Raw genomic sequence first — 20,696 nt, 5'->3', positions numbered from 1 at the left:
TCATGGCCCCCGGTCGACCCCCAAACATATAACAACACTGACTATAGCACCCCCTGTGTTGTTTTAATAACTGTGCAAAATACACCATGGCTGCTATACTCAGAATGGTTTCTGAGGTCTATTTTTATGTATTTTGTAAATTGTGTGCTTCTTGTATATTTTGTTTGTATCTTGGGTGTGGTAAGCTGTCTTTGGCTCTTTCTGCTGTACAAATGAAAATGAACCCTCTGTGGGACGATTAAAGCTATTCTGATTCTGATTCTGCAGATTTGGATTAATGATGTGAAATATTAAACCCTTAAATCAGACTTTAGTTCACCTGGAGTAAATCCAGCAGCTACCCTGCAGTATACAAAGCCATTCAAACTAGCTGCACCTTTACCAACTCTGAGAACACTTTAATGATCAATAATTATAAAACATATCAGAGATATTATTCTGAAATGGACCAATCAAACAATGACTACTTTTACTGTCGCTACTTTAAGTACATTTTGATGAGAGTACTTTCTACTTTCACTGGAGGAACATTTTGACTGCAGGACTTTTACTGTAACACTCTGGTACTTCTACTTTTACCTACAGGATCTTAGTTCTTCCCCCAATGATCATGTTGAATGTGTCAGGGCAGTGATGTAGGCTTTTATTTCTCATAAGTTTATGGTTGTGTAAATGGTTGCAGGTTCTGCTGAAAGGTCAAACAGCATTTCAGAGGAAAGGCTCCACGCAGCTCTTCTGCTCCACAGTGTGTCTGACGGGCCACCTGCCTCCAGCCAACAAGAACCGCCAGTGCTTCCAGTGCAACAGGTACACCTATGTTTCCAGTATGAACTGAAATCAGGGTTCTATAGAGGCAAGAGTTACATTAAGCTTTATCTCCTCTCCTGCCCTGGTGAAAAAGAAAAAAACATATGCCTTTCTGGGGCTCAATCCCCCCTCCACCTGTCTACCATTAAATACCCAATTCATCTGGTGCCTTCAAAATAAATAAACAACTCATTAAATGTACTTGAATAATGACACAGAAAAATGATCAAGTTACTTTATGTTTATTAAAAGATGATCTTCAACAGCCCTTATACAAACCCCAATACCGATGAAGTTGGGACTTTGTGTAAAACAGAATACTAAGCTTTGCAAATCCTTTTCGACCTATATTCAATTGAATACACTGCAAAAACATGATGTATTTTTTGCAAATATTCACGCATTTGGACTTTGATGCCTGCAACACATTCCAAACCAAGTTTATCAGTTTGAACATTACATATCATGTCTTTGTATTGTATTCAATTGAATATAGGTTAAAAAGGATTTGCAAATCTTTGTATTCTGTTTTTATTCTAGTCCCAACCTCATTGGAATTGGGATTTGTATATTAATCGCATGTGTAATTGTTTAAAATGGAGATACTCATTGGTCAAAATGCTGTACGTTCTCCAATAAAAGCAGGCTTTTGATCATTCTGGCCTCAAGACATTTCCACATTTTTGGAATTGATATCGTTATTGTCAAAACATTTAATAGGAAATAATAAACAATTTACTGATTGGCTATTTAATGCAGTTAAAATTGAACAATTGTCTATTATGTACATATAAAATGCTTGTTCCCAATCCAAAACACTGTATATACTGTTGAGGTTTGAGGTTTTTTTTCACATATTTTAATATAAGTTCTTCACCCTAAACGGACCAATTTTGAAGATCAATTAAATTTGACCCTAAGAGCTTAAACTCCTACATCGCTTCATGAATGTCAAACTTGATTCATGTATAATTACAGCCTTCCACATGACTGAAAAATAAAGATATAGCTCAGCTTGAATGCATGCCAAAATAGCATCCATCAACCTCATCATTTCTCTTTTTGTACTTTTTACCACAAAGTATTTCCTATTCCCTACCTGAGTCTTTGGAGAACTGTATTAAGTCGTTGTACCTTTCTCTCTGCAGGGAGATCTTTCAGCCCCGGGACATGATCACGAACCCCGGAGACGACAACACCCTCCTCAACTTCTGTGGCCAGTTCTGTCTGTCTGTCTTTAAAAGCAAGAAGAAACAAGTGGATAAGGTTCCTGAAAAACGACTGGAGAAGAAACCAGAGATGCCGCCAGAGAAAACAGCAGAGCGCCTCTCTGATAAACCCATCTGTACTGTCTGCAGGACCTCCAACAAGGTGAGGGACAGATTTGAAGTAAAGACAGATTTTCATGGTTTGATGAGTCTTTCCTCTCCAGTCTGATTCTATTTCTGTTCCCTGTGTTCGCTCTCTGCAGCAGATAGAGCACGAGGTCACCCATCAGGGTCGTCTGCACAGACTCTGTAGTGATGCTTGTTTTGTAACCTGGCGCAAGATGCGGAAGTTAGCCATGAACTGCTGCGAAGGCTGTGGACTTTACTGTAGCAGCAGCTCGGGCTCCTGTCAGACGCTCATTGTTGACAGATCGCAGCTCAACTTCTGTGGCCCCACCTGCATCGGCACCTACAAACAGGTAGGCGTTTGCATAAAATGTGTCTTTTTTTTATAACCTTGTTTTGACCCTTTTGAAGTAATGATGGTTTGGTATTTATGAAAGGAGCCTGTAGGATCAACTTATGGCTATAGATACAGCTCTGGAAAAAATGAAGAGACCACTCCAAATGTTTCTTAAATCCTTATCTCTGCATGTGTGGCAGACATTCCAGTGTCTGTTGAATTTCAACACAGAGAGAAATTGTCAGTTTATGGAATATAATCAATTTTTTAAAAATCATTTAACTCAAAGACATGTCTATGAATAATAAAACAAGAGAAAATGATAATGCTGAAGTGGTCTCTTAATTTCTTTAGTTAGGGATGCCCCGATCGATCAACTTCTGATTATTTCAGCCGATATTCTGTTAAAATATGCAATTAAGATATGTTTAAAAACAGTTGAAGATTGATTTTTTGTGATTCTTTATTCAATAAACTCACTTTTCATGTGGTATTCCTGATAATGCTACAATGTGGACAAAGAGTCTGTGTCAAAATCTGCAGGAAGACAGCTGGTAATGTTAGCTGTTAGCATTCGTTGGGCAGCACAATCCTGGCTGTTTAAAAACCGAGCTTACAGCTAATAATGAGTAACATTATGATGCGTTCAAGCTCAACTCAGTAAACATTTTGGAGAAAGGTATAATGTTAATTAATGTGTGTGTGAACAAGCACTGAGGACACACACTCAACATTTAGTTTTAGTTTCTATAATTCTTATCTGAATATAACAACCCAATAAATACTACAAAGGAAACTGAAATACTGAGTGATATGCGCGTCGGCAAATATCTTATTTTTACTTAGACTAATGGATTTAATTGATTGATACGGGGCAGTTGTTAGTAAGAAACTATAATGAATACAGTTGTTTAAAGAAGATCATATGAACGGTTTAACTAACTTTTAGTAGTTAATTATTTTAGCTGTCATTTGAATTGTTTTGTTTTTACGCAAACAACTATAGATGAGACTTTCACAGATAACATGTACCAAATGCATTATTATTTACAAGACTATTCATAAAATACAGTGTGCTGAAAAAAAGTTTGCAACCATGTATGCCGGCTTATTTAAAATGAACAAAAACAAAATGATTACTAAACAAGTAATCAGCATCATCAGGAGGAAAAAGGATTGGTGCGTCTCTAATGTAAGTGCCATCAAATGCTAATAATGTGATTGTTTATTGAGCTAATGTACCAGATTGAAACCTCTGTTATAATTATTCCCACAGACCTGCAAAAAGACGGTGGAGTGTGCCAACTGTCACAAAATCGCGATGGTGTCCTCCACCATCATGGAAAGAGACCAAAAGGGCAAGGTCCAGCTCTACTGCTCGCCTTCATGTGTGGATCAGAGTCGACCCCCCCAACACATTCTCACCGGTATGACACAGAAACACAGCCACTTTTTATGAGACATACACTTAAGGCAAGGATTTATTAAAGAGGCCCTTTAATGCTTGTTGCTGTTTTCCCTTTCCTGAAGTTTGTTGTATAGGTTTTAGTGTATGTAAATGGTCTGCAAAGGCTAAAATCCCAAAGTTCCCTCCAGAGGGAGTTTCTCTCCGCATTCCTTGGTTTAATTATTTTAACATAGTGACATCATTATGTAACACTCGCGCTTCTAGTGGCTAGTGCTCCAACAAACTGAACTTGATAGGCTAAGGGGCAGGACACTTCTTAGTTGTTCACCAATCACAACAGAGCCGCCCAGCTAACCAATCAGAGCAGACTGGGCTCTGGTTTCAGACAGAGGGTGAAAAGAGGTGCTGCAGCACAGGCAGTATGAGAAAAATAAAGAGCTTTTTGAACATTAAAGCATGGAGACTTGTCCCAGTAGAGGTAAAAATACAAATATGGTCCTGGAAATGAGCAGAATATGGCCCCTTTTAAATGTAAAACAGACAGCTCGTTACATTTTCTATAATGATATTTGGATTGTGCCTTATGGTTATCTTTGGACGTTATATATTATTATATTTCCTTGAGGATGAATAAAGTTTAATCTTATTTTACACACTGTAGCACCTCCAAAGCTAGCTAAACACACACTGCATAGCATTTTCAATTTTATTTGTAATGTTATCTTTTTCCCTTAGGTGCTGCGTTCCCCTGCTGCCAGTGCAAAGTGTCGGCTGTTCCTCAGTATCACCTGGCCATGGTGGACGGAACCATCCGTAACTTCTGCTCCTACGACTGCGTTTCGATATTCAGGGTAAGAACGTGTATCTGATCATGGAGGATGTGTTGGTTTTTCGAGATTTGACATGCTGTTATTTTCCCCTCCATGTCTCCACAGAAGTCCGGTGACATCTCTCAGCCAGACCTGCCCAATGGAACCCCCGTTCTCAGGGACCCCAAAGCAGGACCCTCTGCGGGGACCAGCTCAGTCCCTCCCCTCCCTCAGGACCACCCGTATTCTGTCGCCTACCCAGGCCACCATCCCAGTTATACCTCAGTGCCCCCGCTCGTGCCTCCCTCCCAAGCCCCCGCCGAAACGCCTACTGGTCAGCCTCTTAAACCAGCAGAGGGGGGGCCCAAGAATGCCTCCAAGCTGACCTGCCATCAGTGCAGCAAAGAGTTCAGCACAAAGCCGCTGCTGTTCTGCCACCAGGTAAGCACCACAGCTCACACACTCACTCTATGACTGCGATCTGATCCTTTTCCCAAATATTTTTCCTTAACCTTTGGGGGAAATCATCATGGGGTTAAACAAATATGGGAAGGATAATTAATTAGGACTCAGGTAAAGAGTCTAGACCAGGGTTGTCCAAACTTTTTTCAAAGAGGGCCAGATTTGATAATGTGAATATGCCCGGGGGCCAATATTGCCTTCTGACATTTTTTAAACATAAAAGTAACATATTTTCATTGTCACATTATCTTTATTTTTCAAATGGCAATGTAACCAAGTGTAAGCCACTAACTATATGGAATATAGTGGCTTTTCCAGTCAGAATCAAGTCTGACAAATAATAATCCAAAATGTTTGACAAAAATTCTTCAGTCAAACCATGCACAGATTCATTCATTAATTCAAGAAATGTCTCCAGCGTCAAAAATAAATCACACATCAATTTCCATTCTTGCCATATATACGTAAACAATAAAAGATGAGTGTGTGTGCAATGTGTGGTGAAAGGAGTCAATATATACAGTTCCTTGCGCTTTAGCCCCTTAGAGTGGTGCAACTACTATGTGGTGAAAGAAGGGATTACATGTTAAAGATTTATTCAGTTTGACAGTGATAGTGGGCCATTAATAATTCATGATGAGACCGAAGCTGTATTGAATCTGACACTCCGCTGGCTGGACATTGAACATGCCTGGTCTAGACAATGTGCCTGTGCGCCGGTAAAACTGTTCAATTCTGTGGATGAACTTTTAATGTGTGCTTTATAAATTCTGACAATAGTGAAAAATACATCAATTCATTACCAGGGTTTGAATTCAATTTTTTTTTAAAGGAAAGGGAAACTAAACGGTTGCTCGTGCTCCACCTCCTGTCCACTCGTATGAATCAACATGCATCCCATTAGTATGAGTGTATGAAGATGTTTGAGTAATACAAATTTGACGCGATATGCAAAGCCTTCACATCTGCTGCTGTGCATATCAACATTCAAACATGTTAAATAAATGAAGAATAGCTTAAGAAACGCCACCCAACTCCGTTAACACCTTGAGACGTAGACTTTATCAAACATGTTACAACAGTAATTCATAATGTGCCTCTTGGTTTCACATATTGTTGAAAGTTAAAGACATATGAGCTCTTTAGTACGTTATGACATGATGGGAAATGCGTAATAAGCAGCTCCTTTCCTATAATCTAGAGAATTGAAGCAGCTCTTATCATGGCTGACACTTCCAGTTCCTTCCTAAGCAAATAAGAATAATTGACTGCAACTGTACATTCAGATATGTAACCCTTTTCCCTACCTGAATGACAAGTGTGCCTCTCTGATGATCATATGAATTGTTTCCTGCAGGCCAGTATTTCTATGTTCTGCAGTGAGATGTGCTTTGACCAATATAAAAGCCAGAAGAATGTCCTGATGCCGTGCGAGACCTGCAAACAGGAGAAACGGCTCTATGACACCCTCTGCTACAACCAACAGGATCTGTTCTTCTGCAGCGACGGTGAGTCATTGTTTACAGGTATTCCTCCTTGTAACCTTAAAGCTGCTTCTGAATTGTAAATACTACCTCAGTTCATATGAGAAAACGTTTCAGTAGTGCTATTCATTTATAATTAAAGGGACCATGTTCTGCTCATCTTCAGGATCATATTTGTGTTTTGTTCCTCGTCTGTGACATGTCTCCCTGCTTCAATGTTCAAAAAGCTCTTTATTTTTCTCATACTGCCTGTGCTGCAGCACCTCTTTTCACCCTCTGTCTGAAACCAGAGCCCAGTCTTCTCTGATTGGTTAGCTGGCCGGCTTCGTTGTGATTGGTCAACTGCTTAGAGATTTCCTGGCCCTTAGCCTCTCACGTGTTATGTGTTGGAGCGCTAACCAATAGAAGCTTGAGTGTTACATAGTGATGTTGCTATGTTACAGAAGTAAGAAAGGAGGAGAAAGGAGAAATGGAGGCGTTTTCCGGGGGGGGAGACACACACAGGGATTTCAGCCTTAGCAGACCACTTGCAAACCTATTAAAAACAGGAAAGGGAAAACCTTAAAAAGCAGAAATAGGTCCTTTTGTTCCATCAATATTTAAAATGTATTTGACTTTTTAGAAGCACTCTATAAATCAATAAATGTATTGTTATTGTTCTTTAACTGGTCAAATTAAAATATTCCTATTTGTAATTGAATTGAAATAATAATAGTCGCCCTTTCCGTGTTCCAGGCTGTAAATCCGTGTTCAAGCAGGACTGGATGGTTCTGTGCAAGGTTTCCTGCAGCTTCTGCTCCGGCTTCAGCCCCAAGATGCTGCACAGCCACTATGGAGGCAAGATGGAGGAGTTCTGCAAACCCCAGTGCATGTCCCAGTACACCATTCTCTACTATGGGGTAGGATGTCCTCTACACTGTACATGGTGTGCCTGTCTGTTTATCCACTGCTTATTTTATTCAAAATCTTCCCTCCTCTGTCTGCAGATGGGTCGCTGTGACAGCTGCAGGAAACAGGGCTACATGACGGAGAAGCTTCAGTGTTTGGGTTCAGTTCGTAATTTCTGCAACCTGCCCTGCCTGCTGCAGTACTGCCACCTGCACTTTGAGACCAGCCACAGCAGCAGCAACGGAACCGGAACCGCCCCACAAACTCCATACGGTAAAACCAGTGTGACACAGTAAGACGTTGAGCAGTAGTCTTAATCAAACCACTCAAACCTAAAACTGTATTTTTCTCAAGAGTCAGCCAAAAAATGAGTTCAAGCTAGTTTACCGTGGGATGTGGGAGATACTGCTTTGAAGGAGCAATCGGCACAAATTGGCCGTCATGTTTTGGAGGGGCGTACAGTGATGAAAGAGTAGAGGGTAAAAAGAAAAGCTGTTATCTCACATGTTAATAACGCTGGTATGTTCCTCTCCAGCTCCACCACAGCCCCACCTTTCCTCAAAGATGAACCCTGTCATCGCTGATGTTGTGTCTCTGGCCAACGGCTCTGCCACTCAGCCCAGTGTGTCAGCAGATGGCGCTCTAACTGGTCAGTTATCTTACCTGTATAATTAGTGCGGTACAGACTGGTTTTAAAGCTTTATTTGTAGTGTTGACTTCTCAATTCTATATCAACATTTGAATGCCGTCTATCCATTATGATTACAGCCACTATTTCTGCACGGATTCACATAAAACAGTATTAGTATTGTTTTATCGCTAGGATTATATTGCCTGCTTATGATTGTTTCTGACTGATCCTAACATTTCTAATAACATTCAGAGTGGTGCAAAGTCCAAAAGTGATGATTCCTTGAAAAGATATCAAATGATTTCCAAAAATTCCATTACAAATGTAGGAAGCAAGTTTATAAGCATTCAAAGTAAAGTTGATTTATTAATTTAATTGAAGACATTTGGTAAAGCCTTATTTAAAGTCATCACACTCAAATGTTTGATATTTTTATAATATGCGTATGTCACAGTGGGGTTTGATGCAGCGCTGATTTATTTGTTTTCTCTTTTGTAGGAGCACTGCCAACCACCAACATTGACAGCAAGAATCTAGACCACGTATGTATTTCTGTCTGTGTGTGTGTTTTGTTTTTATGTTGCACCTCACAGGAGTTCATGGCTCAAAAATGTTAAACTATTGATAAGAGAGTCCCTTGCAGCATGTGACTTATTAAGAACTACATAATATCTTATTTTAATTTAACTGTTTTTATTTTATTTCTAATGTCTATTTTCAGGCCAGCACTCAGACTGATGCCACGCGAGGGCCTGTGTCCCGTCGCCGTCAAATGAAGAACAAGTCAGTTTTGTGTCGGCCCTTCACTATGGACCAGGAGATTATGTGCCAGCTGCCCTCACCCACTGCTGAGTCAGCAGGTAACTGCAGAACACACACACACATACACACACACACACACACACACACACACACACACACACACACACACACACACACACACACACACAAAAGTTTGGCTAGTTTAGCCTTGTTCCACCTCACTCACACACGAAACAGCACCTATAGCAACTATTTTATTAATCCAGTAATCTGATGATTATTACTTTGTTTAATCAATTAGTTTCAGATGAAAAGGCAAAAAGCTACATTTTCTTTTCACATGGTTTCATTCAGAAACGAAAGGTATTCCTTGTCTTCGTGTACTATCCTCTTTCACAACATTAACTTAATGTACCTTGGACCTTAATTCAGCTTATATCTGCTACCTCGGGATGATTTGTCAACTGTTTTTACTGACAAATGCACGCTAACAGGTCAGAACGGACAGAAATGAATTTGTCAGCTTTACCTCTGTTTGGTAAAAGATCAAAGAAGCTGGCCGTTAAAAAATAGCTTTCTCAGGGGGCCGGCTACATTGATTCAATAAAAAAGGAGGGAAAAATGACAGAAGATACACCGTGATTTCAAATACTTACTCCACAAACACATTTAGTCATCACCTGAGCTTGACAGTCAAATTCTTATACACTATTTTAATTAATATTCATAAACAATTTTTATGATAGCACTCCTAGAGGTAGCCCTTTTCCTCCGGGCCATGGCTGGTGTGCCTTTTTTGTAGGGTGTTTTTCACAAACCTACTCCCCATCTAATTCAGTTTCATTCATTCTTTTGGTGCTATCAATCGTTCCATGTTCACAACTAGCTGTTTCGATAGTTGCAGCAGCTCTGCTAGATAGCTCCTCGCAAACGGACCAGACATCTGCGGAAGCTTCCACATCACCATCCCCATCGCCCAAACCTCAGGGACAATCTCAGCCGAGCAACGGCGTGCCTGCACGACTGACCGGACGCCATTTCCTTGGCCGGAAGGAGACGGACTCCGACTGCAAGGTCTGCTCACAACACAAGAGGAAGAGGGTGGACGAGGAAGGGCTGGACGAGAAGAAGCAGAAAATGGAGGAGGACGAGGGGACGGAGAGGGAAGCAGAATCGGAGGAGGGAGCACATGATGAGAACAATGGGGAGGAAAAAGAGCAGGAACACTCGGAGGTGAAGTATTGTGAGCAGGAAGGCAAGACTTTGAGGAGGACGGGGTATTTCTGTAAGACGTGTTCAGGGGAGCCCAGCCTCTGTCCTGTGCCATGTTTTGAACTCTACCACACCAGACTGACCTACAAAACGGATGAACTGGGAGCACAAGGTGAGCCTTCTGAATCACACACAGCATGAATACTTCCTCAAAAGAACACCATGAAATAGTTTATATTTTGTAATTTGAAAAGATTTATCTATTATATAAGGATTCCTATCTGTGTTTTAACATCTATCTTAAAGGGACAGTTCAACCGCAACTCAAAACAACACATTTTCTCTCTTACCTCCCGGCCATTTATTAATCTATATTGTTTCTGAGTGTTAGAGATACTGGCCTTAGATATGTCTGCGTCGTCTCCTATATACTGCCTGACACTGACTTCAGGCTCTCAACTTTAAAAACAGTATTTAGTATTTGTCATGTGTAAATGTTGTTCATTTGTTAATCATAGTAAAATAATTGATAGTCCAAAAAAAAGTCCTTTTTTATTTGATTTGTTTTGCCACACATTCTTCTTTCTGTGTTTGTATGCACCACCTATACCAAAGCTAATTCCTATGGGTAAACCTACTTGGTAATAAAACTGATTCTGATTATCAAACTAAACTGTAATTAGCTTATGGCGCTTAAAGATGCAAAGAATACATTTAACTACTCAACGGAATCGTCTTTTTCCAGAAAGCTAACCTGCTAAGTGTAAAACATGAATTGCGTCCTCCTCTGAATAACGATAACACAGCCACAGTCGCCTAAAAAGTCAGTTGATTGGGTCATGTCTCTTTAAAAGGGAAATTTCTACTTTTTAATAATTTTCCCGCTGTTGGCACTACAAGCCGAATGATGTAAACAGTATTTTATTTATTTTAACCCTGTCTGTTTTAGATTTTTCATATTCAGATGCAGAAAAAATTAAGAGACCACTTCAGCATTATCATTTTCTATTGTTTTATTATGTATAGGTTTGTCTTTGAGTTAAATTATTATTATTATTTTTTTATTGTATTCTAAAAACTACTGATAACATTTCTCTGTGTTGGAATTCAACAGACACTCGAATGGCTGCCATACATGTAGAGATAAAGATTTAAGAAACATTTGGAGTGGTCTCTTTATTTTTTCCAAAGCTGTACAAAAAAATAGAAAAAGACAGTCAAAATAAATAAATTAGACCTGTTCAAATGAGTCAGGGATTCATGTATTATATAACATTTCTGAAGGTCCATTATTTCGAAAAATCTTAATCTAAAAAGACCAAACTGCACTAGAGATAAGAGGGCAAATATGTCTTTTTGACTTTTGCCATGAACTGTCCCTTTCACTGCGATTTCAATCCTAGAAGCAACAACGCTCTGACATCATCTGCTGACATCTCTGTGTCTTTTTCCAAGTCAATTGAACGGACTTCCTTACAGGATCGAGTGCATCAACCAGGGTTTTTCTCTCCACAGCCTCCTGACCCGCTGCAGGAGAAGCCTTGGCCCCCCCCAGGATCAACGGGTTCACACCTTCACTACTGTATTGACCTCTCGTCCCATTTGTGTGCCAGAAATCCTCTTGTTTCAGCATTGACATGACTATGAAGTGAAATAATCCTCTTTTTGGAACATTTTTACAATAAAGATGGCAGTATTTATGGAGTATTTTCACAGATGTCGGTTTCCTCTTCCAATAAAGGGTATTCATTCTGTGTTTTTATTCTGACTGACACTATGGATGAGAAAACCTCAAGTGCTTCACTGACTGACTACATGGTAGCGTTATTAAAGTACTTTTTACCTCAATCTGTCACAGTACTTGACCCTGTTATTAAAGCTGACCTTAGCACATTTCCCAAGTGTCTTAAACGTGCATTTTTTTTATTAAGTAGATGGTTTGTTAACGGACTGTGCATCCAAAAACCCAAACGAGAATGTGTTTGCAGCCACCATTGCACCCCATGATGTGGTGTCACGTTACAGTCCTTCAGTGTCTCACTACAGCAGTAGAGATACATGATGTCATCTGATCCTTACATTTATAAAGATCACTTTTGCCCAGATGCAGCCCATGTAAAAAAAAAATTGGTCACAGTAAAGAATTAAGGTTGGAGGTTTTTAAGTGGGGGGCAAGATTTCCTTGGGGGGTTCAATGAATGGAAATGCAAAAATAGACCATTAACCATCCAAAAAAAAGAAGTGTTTTCCCACTTTTCAGGAGTCAGAAACTAATAAATGACTTCCAACAGACTTTTTTTTTTAAAATACATTTGATGTGAAAGGGTGTCAAATTGCAGTATTATGCTATATTGGTTCAATAGTGTTCATAGGACCAAATAATACAATTACTATCCGAGACCTATACAGAAATGTAGCAAAACGGGGCAATTCATCTTGCTTTGAGGGAGGTTTTTAGGCCAAATTCATTTCTGATGTTTTTGAAATGAGATAATAATGTATGCCACATACAGCAGGGAAAGCGATGCTTAAAATCACACAGAAAATGCACTAAACAAGGAAAAGCAGGTTCATGGAGTTGGATTCAGGCAAATGAGCTTCTACTTATTTATTCTATCCTTTATCCATCCTCCCCCAGTGTAGATAACTGCTGTTTGATATGGTATCAACTAGATTTCATACTCAATAATACACTGATTTGATAAATAAATGCAGCCGCTGGCAGTGGGATGTGTTTTATAGGAAATGTGCCTGAAGATTATCTTTGACTTCAGATGCACTAGTCAGGTTTACATGAGGTCCACATCTGAAATCACTTGAATATGTTTTGTCTTTGTGAGTGAATTAAACAGCGTTTTGATTTTCAGTTCTCTTATTTGAACCCTACATATTCATGTTTATTATGAATGTGTGATGTAGGTTGAAGTCCTTTCTGTACCTCAGCACTGATGCAGTCATGGTAACCGTGGTTGACTTGTACTCATCCATCTGTATCTAATAAATGATTTCCTTTTTCACACATCTCACAAATTACTGTTTGTAACTTCTCAAATGTAACCGTGATTTTTATTTTTTTATTATTCTTTATCTTGCCTTTTTCATTTTTAAATACCCCTTTATAATATCTTTATAATAACACTGACATGGGTTGGACTGAAATCATTTGGTTGCTTTTTTCCCTTTCTTTTTTAAGAATATTGTCCATTCCAGGAAATAATGGATTCGATCGATGCAATTAAGTGTTTGAATAAATTGAATTTGTGAGTAAAATGTAGTTTTATCCGGTGTCTTATTTCTCAGATTTCTCCTGCTGAAAAACCCAAGGTTCATCTTTATTGTTAATATAATACTGCTAACGAACAACCAAGGTGAGACACATTTGTCTTAACCACTAAGTTGTAGTATGAGTATGAGCACCTGAGTGAGACAGTCAGGGGGAGAGGGGGAGAGAGACACACAAACATACTACGGCACGTAACACAAGACTTAAACTCACTTACAGAACCAGACAACAAGCCTAATTTTTACAGACACTAAATGCAAAATGAAGTTCTAAAAATATATTTAAAATATCAGCAGGTTGTTGGAATGGCCGTTGTCAGATTCTCGTTCATTTCCTGGTTAAAATTAAGGACAAACACTAAATGTTTTGAAGCTCCTATTGCAAGGACAAAAGATTACCTTGGAAACATTGGTCCACGTTTCAGGTGGATATTTGAAGGAACAGAAAGTCAAAACCGTAAAATAAAAAAGGAATTATGCAACTTCATGGAAACATGGTGCCCATAAAGTTGCCAAACAAATCACAGTGAAAATCCAAGTCAATAAATAGATTTTAAAAATGTAAGGTATTTTTTGCTTGTACATTTTTAAAATACTTTAGTATTTAGAGATGATTCTCATATAGGCAACAGTCTCACTGAGGTGCTTTACTCACATTTAAAGGTGTTCTCAGAGCCCTAATGACAAATCAACGTGGATCAAATCATTTTGAAACTTCTAGAAAGTTGTGGTCTGCTGTGACTTTAAAGAAAACGTCAGGAGTCTGAAGATACCTCACATACCTTTATGATGTTTCAGTTCTTTTATTTTTTAAAGCCTAGGGTCATGTGTTCCTCGAACAAATGAGGTTTTAAAAAGAAATGAACTGTTGAATCATCTGAAAAAAAGGTTCCTTTAAGTTTAATTAGTAGTGGAGTCATTCCACATATAATTTGGTGCAATTTCCTTTCGATTATCATCAGAAAACACTGTAACACAAAGGCTAATGTAACATTTAAGCCACTTTACAGTTATTCAGTATGAAATAACAGTAGCAGAAGCTATAACTGTTTTGTACATTGTCTCATATTCATGTTCCTCAAAACGACACAGCATGCTGTTGATAAATATAGATGTTTTCAAATGTGTTTTATTAGGAGCTTTAGGCGGCAATAAAGAAGACGCACTTACATCTTTTTTTTACGTTTTTCTTATTTATTTTTTCTTTCATTTCTGCATTCTAAGAAAATGATCTGTGACATTGTAGATTTAATGTGATATAATATATATGTTTTATTATTTATTTATTATACAGTGTTATAATATATTTTATTAAATAAAACCTTTTTCATTCATTTGATTTGAATATTTCTGTCTCCCTTTCTCTCTCTATCTCTTCCTCATCTCCTACTCCAGCTGTGCCCCCCCCCTTCATGAGTGTCTCAGTAGGGGGGGAGAAGGTGAGGGTGTTGCTTGTGCCGGTCCCAGTGCCCGTCTTCATCCCAGTGCCCATGAGCATGTACTCCCAGCACACACCTGTTCCAATGGCGATACCTGTACCCGTACGTCCTAATATCTTCCAATGAACTCTGTATTGGTTATTTTATGCAGCAATTCTTATGTGAGCATGTTCCTCTGGTTTTTCTCCCAGGTTCCAGTACCTCTGGTTGTACCACCATTGAAGAAGGAGATGAGAGACGCAGCAGTGCAGTCAGAGCCTCTGGCTGTGAGGGAAGACAAACAGACAGGTGTTTCCACTGCAGGTGAGAAACATAGAGGGGGTAATATAGAAAAATATACATATACAATATACGTACACTTGAGAAAATAACCTTGAATATTTATATATAATTGAGTGTATTATAAAGCAGTAGATGTTTATAAACAGTTGTTTGCTATAGTTTTGCTATCGTCAACTTTTAGCTAGAATTTTCCCTGTGATGTATCCTTCATTCACCAAGAAGGCATACAAGAAAAATACACTTTTCTTCAATAATTCAAAGGTAACACGGGAGGAACAGGATTTATAGATGTTCATTTTGGAGGTGAATTATTTCTTTGAAGGGGCCCTCATATTTCTATGTTGTCTCTGTACTGTGCCATGTCTCCATGCTTTAATGTTCATAACGCTCTTTATTTTCTCGTACTGCCTGTGCTGCAGGACCTCTTTTCACCCTCTGTCTGAAACCAGAGCCCTGTCTGCTCTGCTTGGCTCTGTTGTGATTAATCAACCACTTAGAGAAGTCCCGCCCCTTGTACATTGTTTTGGACATTGTCGAGGTGCGAGTGTTACATAGTGATATCACTATGTTCCTGAAATAAATAAAGGAGCCCAATGCAGGCGTTTCAGGCACATAGGGGGGATTAATAGGAATTTTAGCCTTTGCAGACCATTGACATGCATTAAATACAAGGGAAAATGCCCCAAAAGCATAATCGGGCCGCTTTAGATCAAATAAAGCTTGAGGTTTGTTTTTTAGTTTATTTTAACAATATGTTTATTGGCATTTTCTTATCAAAGTCAACTTCGTTGTCACTCTTTCAGTTTGTGTGTACAGACAGAGAGATCAAAATGCTGTTTATATTGGAACATTGATCAAAAGAACAAACAAACATGTACTTCACACTAACATACACACACCCCTACCTTGCAGTAGTCCTTAATATCATGCTGAGCTGATAGATTATCAATCCACCAACTCAATAATCAAAAGCAAAATGACTTTAGTTCCTGCTCCCTGTTCCTCTGTATGCTACAGACCTGAGCAGTCCTCTCAGTGGAGACACGGAGTCAGAGGAGGTCAACCCCATAATCTGTGAAGATGAAGAGGCTGAAAAAGCAGTACAGGCTGACCTGCCTCTAACTGTGAGTTCAGAGAGGAGCACAGAGTCATCTGATCTCCAATTTAGCATCCAGCCAGAGGTTACCACATTAATCGAACCACCTACCACCAGTGCTGAGCTACACCCTCCCTCCTCTCCAATGATGGACCTGGAGACTGACATCCCATCTGGTGAGACATCATCTAAATGGGTTTGTTGGGGCAAAAACCCGATGTTGTGGTGCTACAACTTGTGTTTGTTTCTGCAGAGTTGTTGGATCAGAAGCCACCTGCTCCTCAGAGAGGAGTGAAGAGATCTAGAGACCCTTTCTGCAGCCGCAAACGGGTAAGACTCCGCTCAGATCAGCAGTTTTTGAACTGCTCTGAACTCTGATTTAGTTTTTATTAGCCTCTTGTTTAAAGACGCTTGCACCACTTGCATGTTTTTTTTTTCTGTAGACTGCTCTGTGATTCTATAGCTATAGAAATCTGAGAATGCTGACAGTGGAGGTGACTGTTCCAGAAACCTTTTAACTAAGAGTACTTTCCTGATCATATTAGGGCCATTACAAGTAAAAGAAGTAACATCGCTGGGGATGGGGGGATAAAAAAAGTTTTCACCTAAAAGATCACATTTTGGACTTCTTTTTCTATCAAATGTGTGACTTTCTAGTCTCAATGAATATTGAATATTTGTCGTGAGATTGTTGGGGTTTTCGCACAAATGCACTACTTTAATCTCAGAAATTATCATACATTTTTTCGAGCACATTTAACACTTTTTAATCTTAGACAATATATACGTTTTTGGTACATTTTTGAGCTTTTTCCTGAGAAGAGAATAGTCACTTTGGTTTTTACTTAAACTTGTTCTTTCTTTGATGTTACCTCCCCTGGCTGCGTAATAATTTTTAACCTACAAAAGCCCCGATACGTCATCGTATTCCTTGGATGTTATGTAATATATTATATGTGTTGATAACCAAAGTCAATTACGCCCAACTTTATCTTTAACATGCATTTTCTGCTCACGGTCAACCTTTCATTGCATTTCAATCCATCCAGAGTCGAAGGCGAACTGGGTCCTTGAACCGCCGGGCAGTGGCGACTCCCCCCGCCCCCAAACTGAACCATGTGTACGGGGTTAAAGCCTGGAGAACCTGGGTCCAACAACAAAACCAACCGCCCGCAAAATGTGAGTCTTCAGTGTCAACATCTAACCCAATGATTGGTTTCGTTGTAAACTGTTTTATTCGATACTAGCTGTGTGTGGTGCTCTCTCCCCCTGCAGCCAACATTGTGGACATTAAAGAAGACGTGCTTCAGTGTGACTCTGCTGAGCTCAGCTTTGCTCTGTCACGCTTCATCACTGAAGTGAGACGGCCCAATGGAGAGACCTACAGCCCAGACAGCATTTTCTACCTCTGCCTGGGGATACAGCAGGTACACACACACACACACACACACACACACACACACACACACACACACACACACACACACACACACACACACACACACACACACACACACACACACACACACACACACACACACACACACACACAGTTTCCATCTTGATTGATGTATTTGTTTAGGCCGAATTAAAGAGAAGTTAGCCTCGCAAGGGCTCCCATTATTAAAAGCCAATGGGAGTTTTCCATTGGATTTTGTAATATTGTAGAAAATAAGCTCTGTGACCATGAAGTTTATCATACTGACACATTTTTTTCAGCGGGATAATCTAAACATATTAACACCCCTTTTTTTTGAAAAATATTTTTTGGGGCTTTTTGCCTTTAATAGGATAGGACAGTGGAGAGTGACAGGAAAGTGGGAGAGAGAGTTGGGTGGGATCCGTAAAGGACCACGGGTCGGGAATCGAACCCGGGTCGCCAGCATACGGTGCAGGTGCCCCAGCCAGTTGCGCCACGGCCTGGGCCATTAACACCCCTTTTGTGAAAGATGAAGCGTCAGCAACATCTAGCAGTAAAAAAGCTAACGCTAGGCTATAAACTAACTACATGACGGGTAAATGGCGCTAAGCTAAAGGCGGCAAATGTTCGGCGTGATGACATTTAGTAGTTTCCATGTGTTAGCAACTGCAATTTTTAAGACACATAGAAGCTTCAGACATTCGCCAGTGGGGTATTTACTGTGTTTTATGTCAGAGAATTAAGCATAAAAATCTTATATTTAACCCCAGGTCTTATTTAAGGCGTCCAACCAAAAACACATGCTAAGTCGTGCTTTCTAATGCTAACTCATTTCCAGGTTTTAGGACTTCCTGCTGCACTCTATTGACTGCCCTTTGTTTTCTTCTTCTCTTTGGACAGCATCTGTTCACAAAGGGCCGCATAGAGAACATCTTCACTGATGAGCTCTACAGTCAGTTTACCACCAAGATCAGCGGGATGCTGCAACTCTGGAAACCTAAACTACTACCGAGTGGTAATATCATAGTCATAATGGAGATATCCACAGTTTAATCATGTCTATTTTCTGCAATAAGCATTCAATTCATTTTCATTTCTAAATGACCTTTCTGTATAACATGTTTTTATATCAGAGTGATAAATTCCAATGACATATACTGTAACTTTAAAGCTGCTCACAGATCTGCCCCTGGCCAACTTGGGGCTCTAAGCGAAATTTTGACTTTGATCTAATTCATAAGTTGATAACATGTTGTGTTTAAAGGTGCCATAGAAAGCATCTATCTGGTATGTTAAGTTGTTCTCTGATGTCTACAAAGAAGGTATATAACTTTGGTTGATCCAAAAAATGTCCAGATGCGGTTTTACAGGCCCATTTACAACCCTATGGTTTGGTCCTAGAATGAAACAAGCTGAATTGCCTGATTTGGGGCTCATTTAAATAATTATGATGAGCTCTGCTCTGATTGGCTGGTTTACAAGGAGCAATCCATGGCTGCCTCAGAGCCCACAGAAGTAAGTGAAGATCACGAAACTGTGAGAGATGAACCATGGAGGCTTTTGGCGTCCAACCTTACATGTAGGAGCCTTTATCGGAGGAGGAAACCGATGAATTTGAAGAACAGCCAGTTGGTCGGAGATTTGAGAGCAACGTTGCGGGGTGGTAAGTGTTAGCTTAGTGTTTCCATCAGCTGGTGTATGCAAATGTTGGGGCTGGCCTACCGTGTGTCACTTAACACACAGGGATTGTTGTAATTCGCCCGCTGTACCGCTGTGATATGCATATTCATGATTTGCACATGAAGGAGGAAACAATGGTGTTTGAGGTTTATGGTATGTGAGTTCAATGTATCGAACTCTCCTTATTCAATGCCAAGGTAAATACAGTTTCCATTCTATGGCACCTTTAAAGCTTGTTCTACTAGCCAGAGATGGCCAAAAAAATGTGAATGCATTTAAATACAACAACATTCTCCTAACTCTTTTTTTATGCTTGTAAAAAATATTTTAAAATCGTTTTATGTCAGGTTGCCATAAATCAGCTCTCCGTAAAATCCTCCTGAACTCTAAACAACCAAGGAACCCAAACTTAGTATTTAAAACTATCCCAGCATGCAGTGTGGCTTAAGACATTAAAGCCCCCTGAATACCCCAGTTTCACTCCTCCCTGCCCCCCGCCCTCCTCCTCCAGGTGCTGCAGTCTCTTCCCGGGTGGTGGAGTCCTACCTGTGGGAGTGTAAGCAGCTGGGCGCCTACTCCCCCATCGTGCTGCTCAACACGCTGCTCTTCTTTTGCACCAAGAAATTCGGCTTCACCACGCTGGAGCAGCACCAGAACGTGTCCTTCGCCAACTTCACCCGACTCTCCAAACCCTGCAACAGAGCCGGAAAAGTGCTCTACCTCCGATACCGGCGGAGCAGCAAGGACCCCCACCGCACAGGTACATTGAAGTAGAGGATTTATTTTTACTGAATGATTAGGGGTTTAACTACGTTACGATTATGAAAAATGGTTGTCATCAAATAATATTGCATCCCCACCCAGAAGTTCCACCCTATTAGCAGTGGCTGGAATATTTAAACTGAACGTATTTGGTAATATCAGGTATCTGTTACTGTTAGTATGACTCCCTGAGTTGTGGTACCTTTTTTTGTGTTCAGAACGAAATAGAAAAAAGCAGGGAGAGGAAGAGATGCTGGAGATGCTTGAAAATGTCGCCAACCCTCTACACTGTCCTGTGAGACTGTACGAGTTCTACCTCTCCCGATGGTGAGAAACACCACACACTTATAGTTATATAGAGTATAAATATCAGAGCTCAACTCATTTCTAAAAGACACATCTTTTTAGAGTACCTTTTTATTATCAAAACCCCCCATTTTAGTCTTTATGATTGTTATTATTTATTTGTTGTATTGTTTTATTTATTTTCCTTTATTATTCACGTAATATCCACTTTTCATTTGCATTATTCTTATAATGTATTTATATTTTATCTTGTTTTTTATTTTATAGGTTTTCATTTTAATTGACATTTTTTAAA

General features: G+C 39.7%; 1 protein-coding gene across 8 annotated transcripts in view; it reads left to right on the top strand.

Moving 5' to 3' along the window:
- si:ch211-266o15.1 (zinc finger MYM-type protein 4) overlaps window positions 1-20,696 on the top strand; it is a 33,920-nt gene that overhangs the window by 9,583 nt on the left and 3,641 nt on the right. For 4 of the 8 annotated variants that reach the window (XM_063908861.1, XM_063908865.1, XM_063908866.1 and 1 more), the window contains 22 exons: window positions 683-807; window positions 1,956-2,178; window positions 2,279-2,494; window positions 3,755-3,905; window positions 4,622-4,737; window positions 4,822-5,136; window positions 6,515-6,665; window positions 7,377-7,540; window positions 7,628-7,802; window positions 8,065-8,178; window positions 8,659-8,702; window positions 8,882-9,020; window positions 9,809-10,306; window positions 14,812-14,957; window positions 15,047-15,158; window positions 16,155-16,409; window positions 16,487-16,563; window positions 17,283-17,412; window positions 17,509-17,660; window positions 18,554-18,668; window positions 19,845-20,093; window positions 20,314-20,422. In XM_063908861.1, the coding sequence (XP_063764931.1) occupies window positions 683-807; window positions 1,956-2,178; window positions 2,279-2,494; window positions 3,755-3,905; window positions 4,622-4,737; window positions 4,822-5,136; window positions 6,515-6,665; window positions 7,377-7,540; window positions 7,628-7,802; window positions 8,065-8,178; window positions 8,659-8,702; window positions 8,882-9,020; window positions 9,809-10,306; window positions 14,812-14,957; window positions 15,047-15,158; window positions 16,155-16,409; window positions 16,487-16,563; window positions 17,283-17,412; window positions 17,509-17,660; window positions 18,554-18,668; window positions 19,845-20,093; window positions 20,314-20,422 (3,776 nt within the window). The remainder of the gene's footprint in view (window positions 1-682; window positions 808-1,955; window positions 2,179-2,278; window positions 2,495-3,754; window positions 3,906-4,621; window positions 4,738-4,821; window positions 5,137-6,514; window positions 6,666-7,376; window positions 7,541-7,627; window positions 7,803-8,064; window positions 8,179-8,658; window positions 8,703-8,881; window positions 9,021-9,808; window positions 10,307-14,811; window positions 14,958-15,046; window positions 15,159-16,154; window positions 16,410-16,486; window positions 16,564-17,282; window positions 17,413-17,508; window positions 17,661-18,553; window positions 18,669-19,844; window positions 20,094-20,313; window positions 20,423-20,696) is intronic. The other 4 variants (XM_063908867.1, XM_063908868.1, XM_063908862.1 and 1 more) reach the window with 3 other exon arrangements.

This window comes from Eleginops maclovinus, chromosome 19 (genome assembly GCF_036324505.1).
Source record: "Eleginops maclovinus isolate JMC-PN-2008 ecotype Puerto Natales chromosome 19, JC_Emac_rtc_rv5, whole genome shotgun sequence".
Taxonomy (NCBI): domain Eukaryota; kingdom Metazoa; phylum Chordata; class Actinopteri; order Perciformes; family Eleginopidae; genus Eleginops; species Eleginops maclovinus.
The sequence above is the reverse complement of the archived record's forward strand: the minus strand, read 5'-3'. Positions and strand labels throughout refer to the sequence as shown.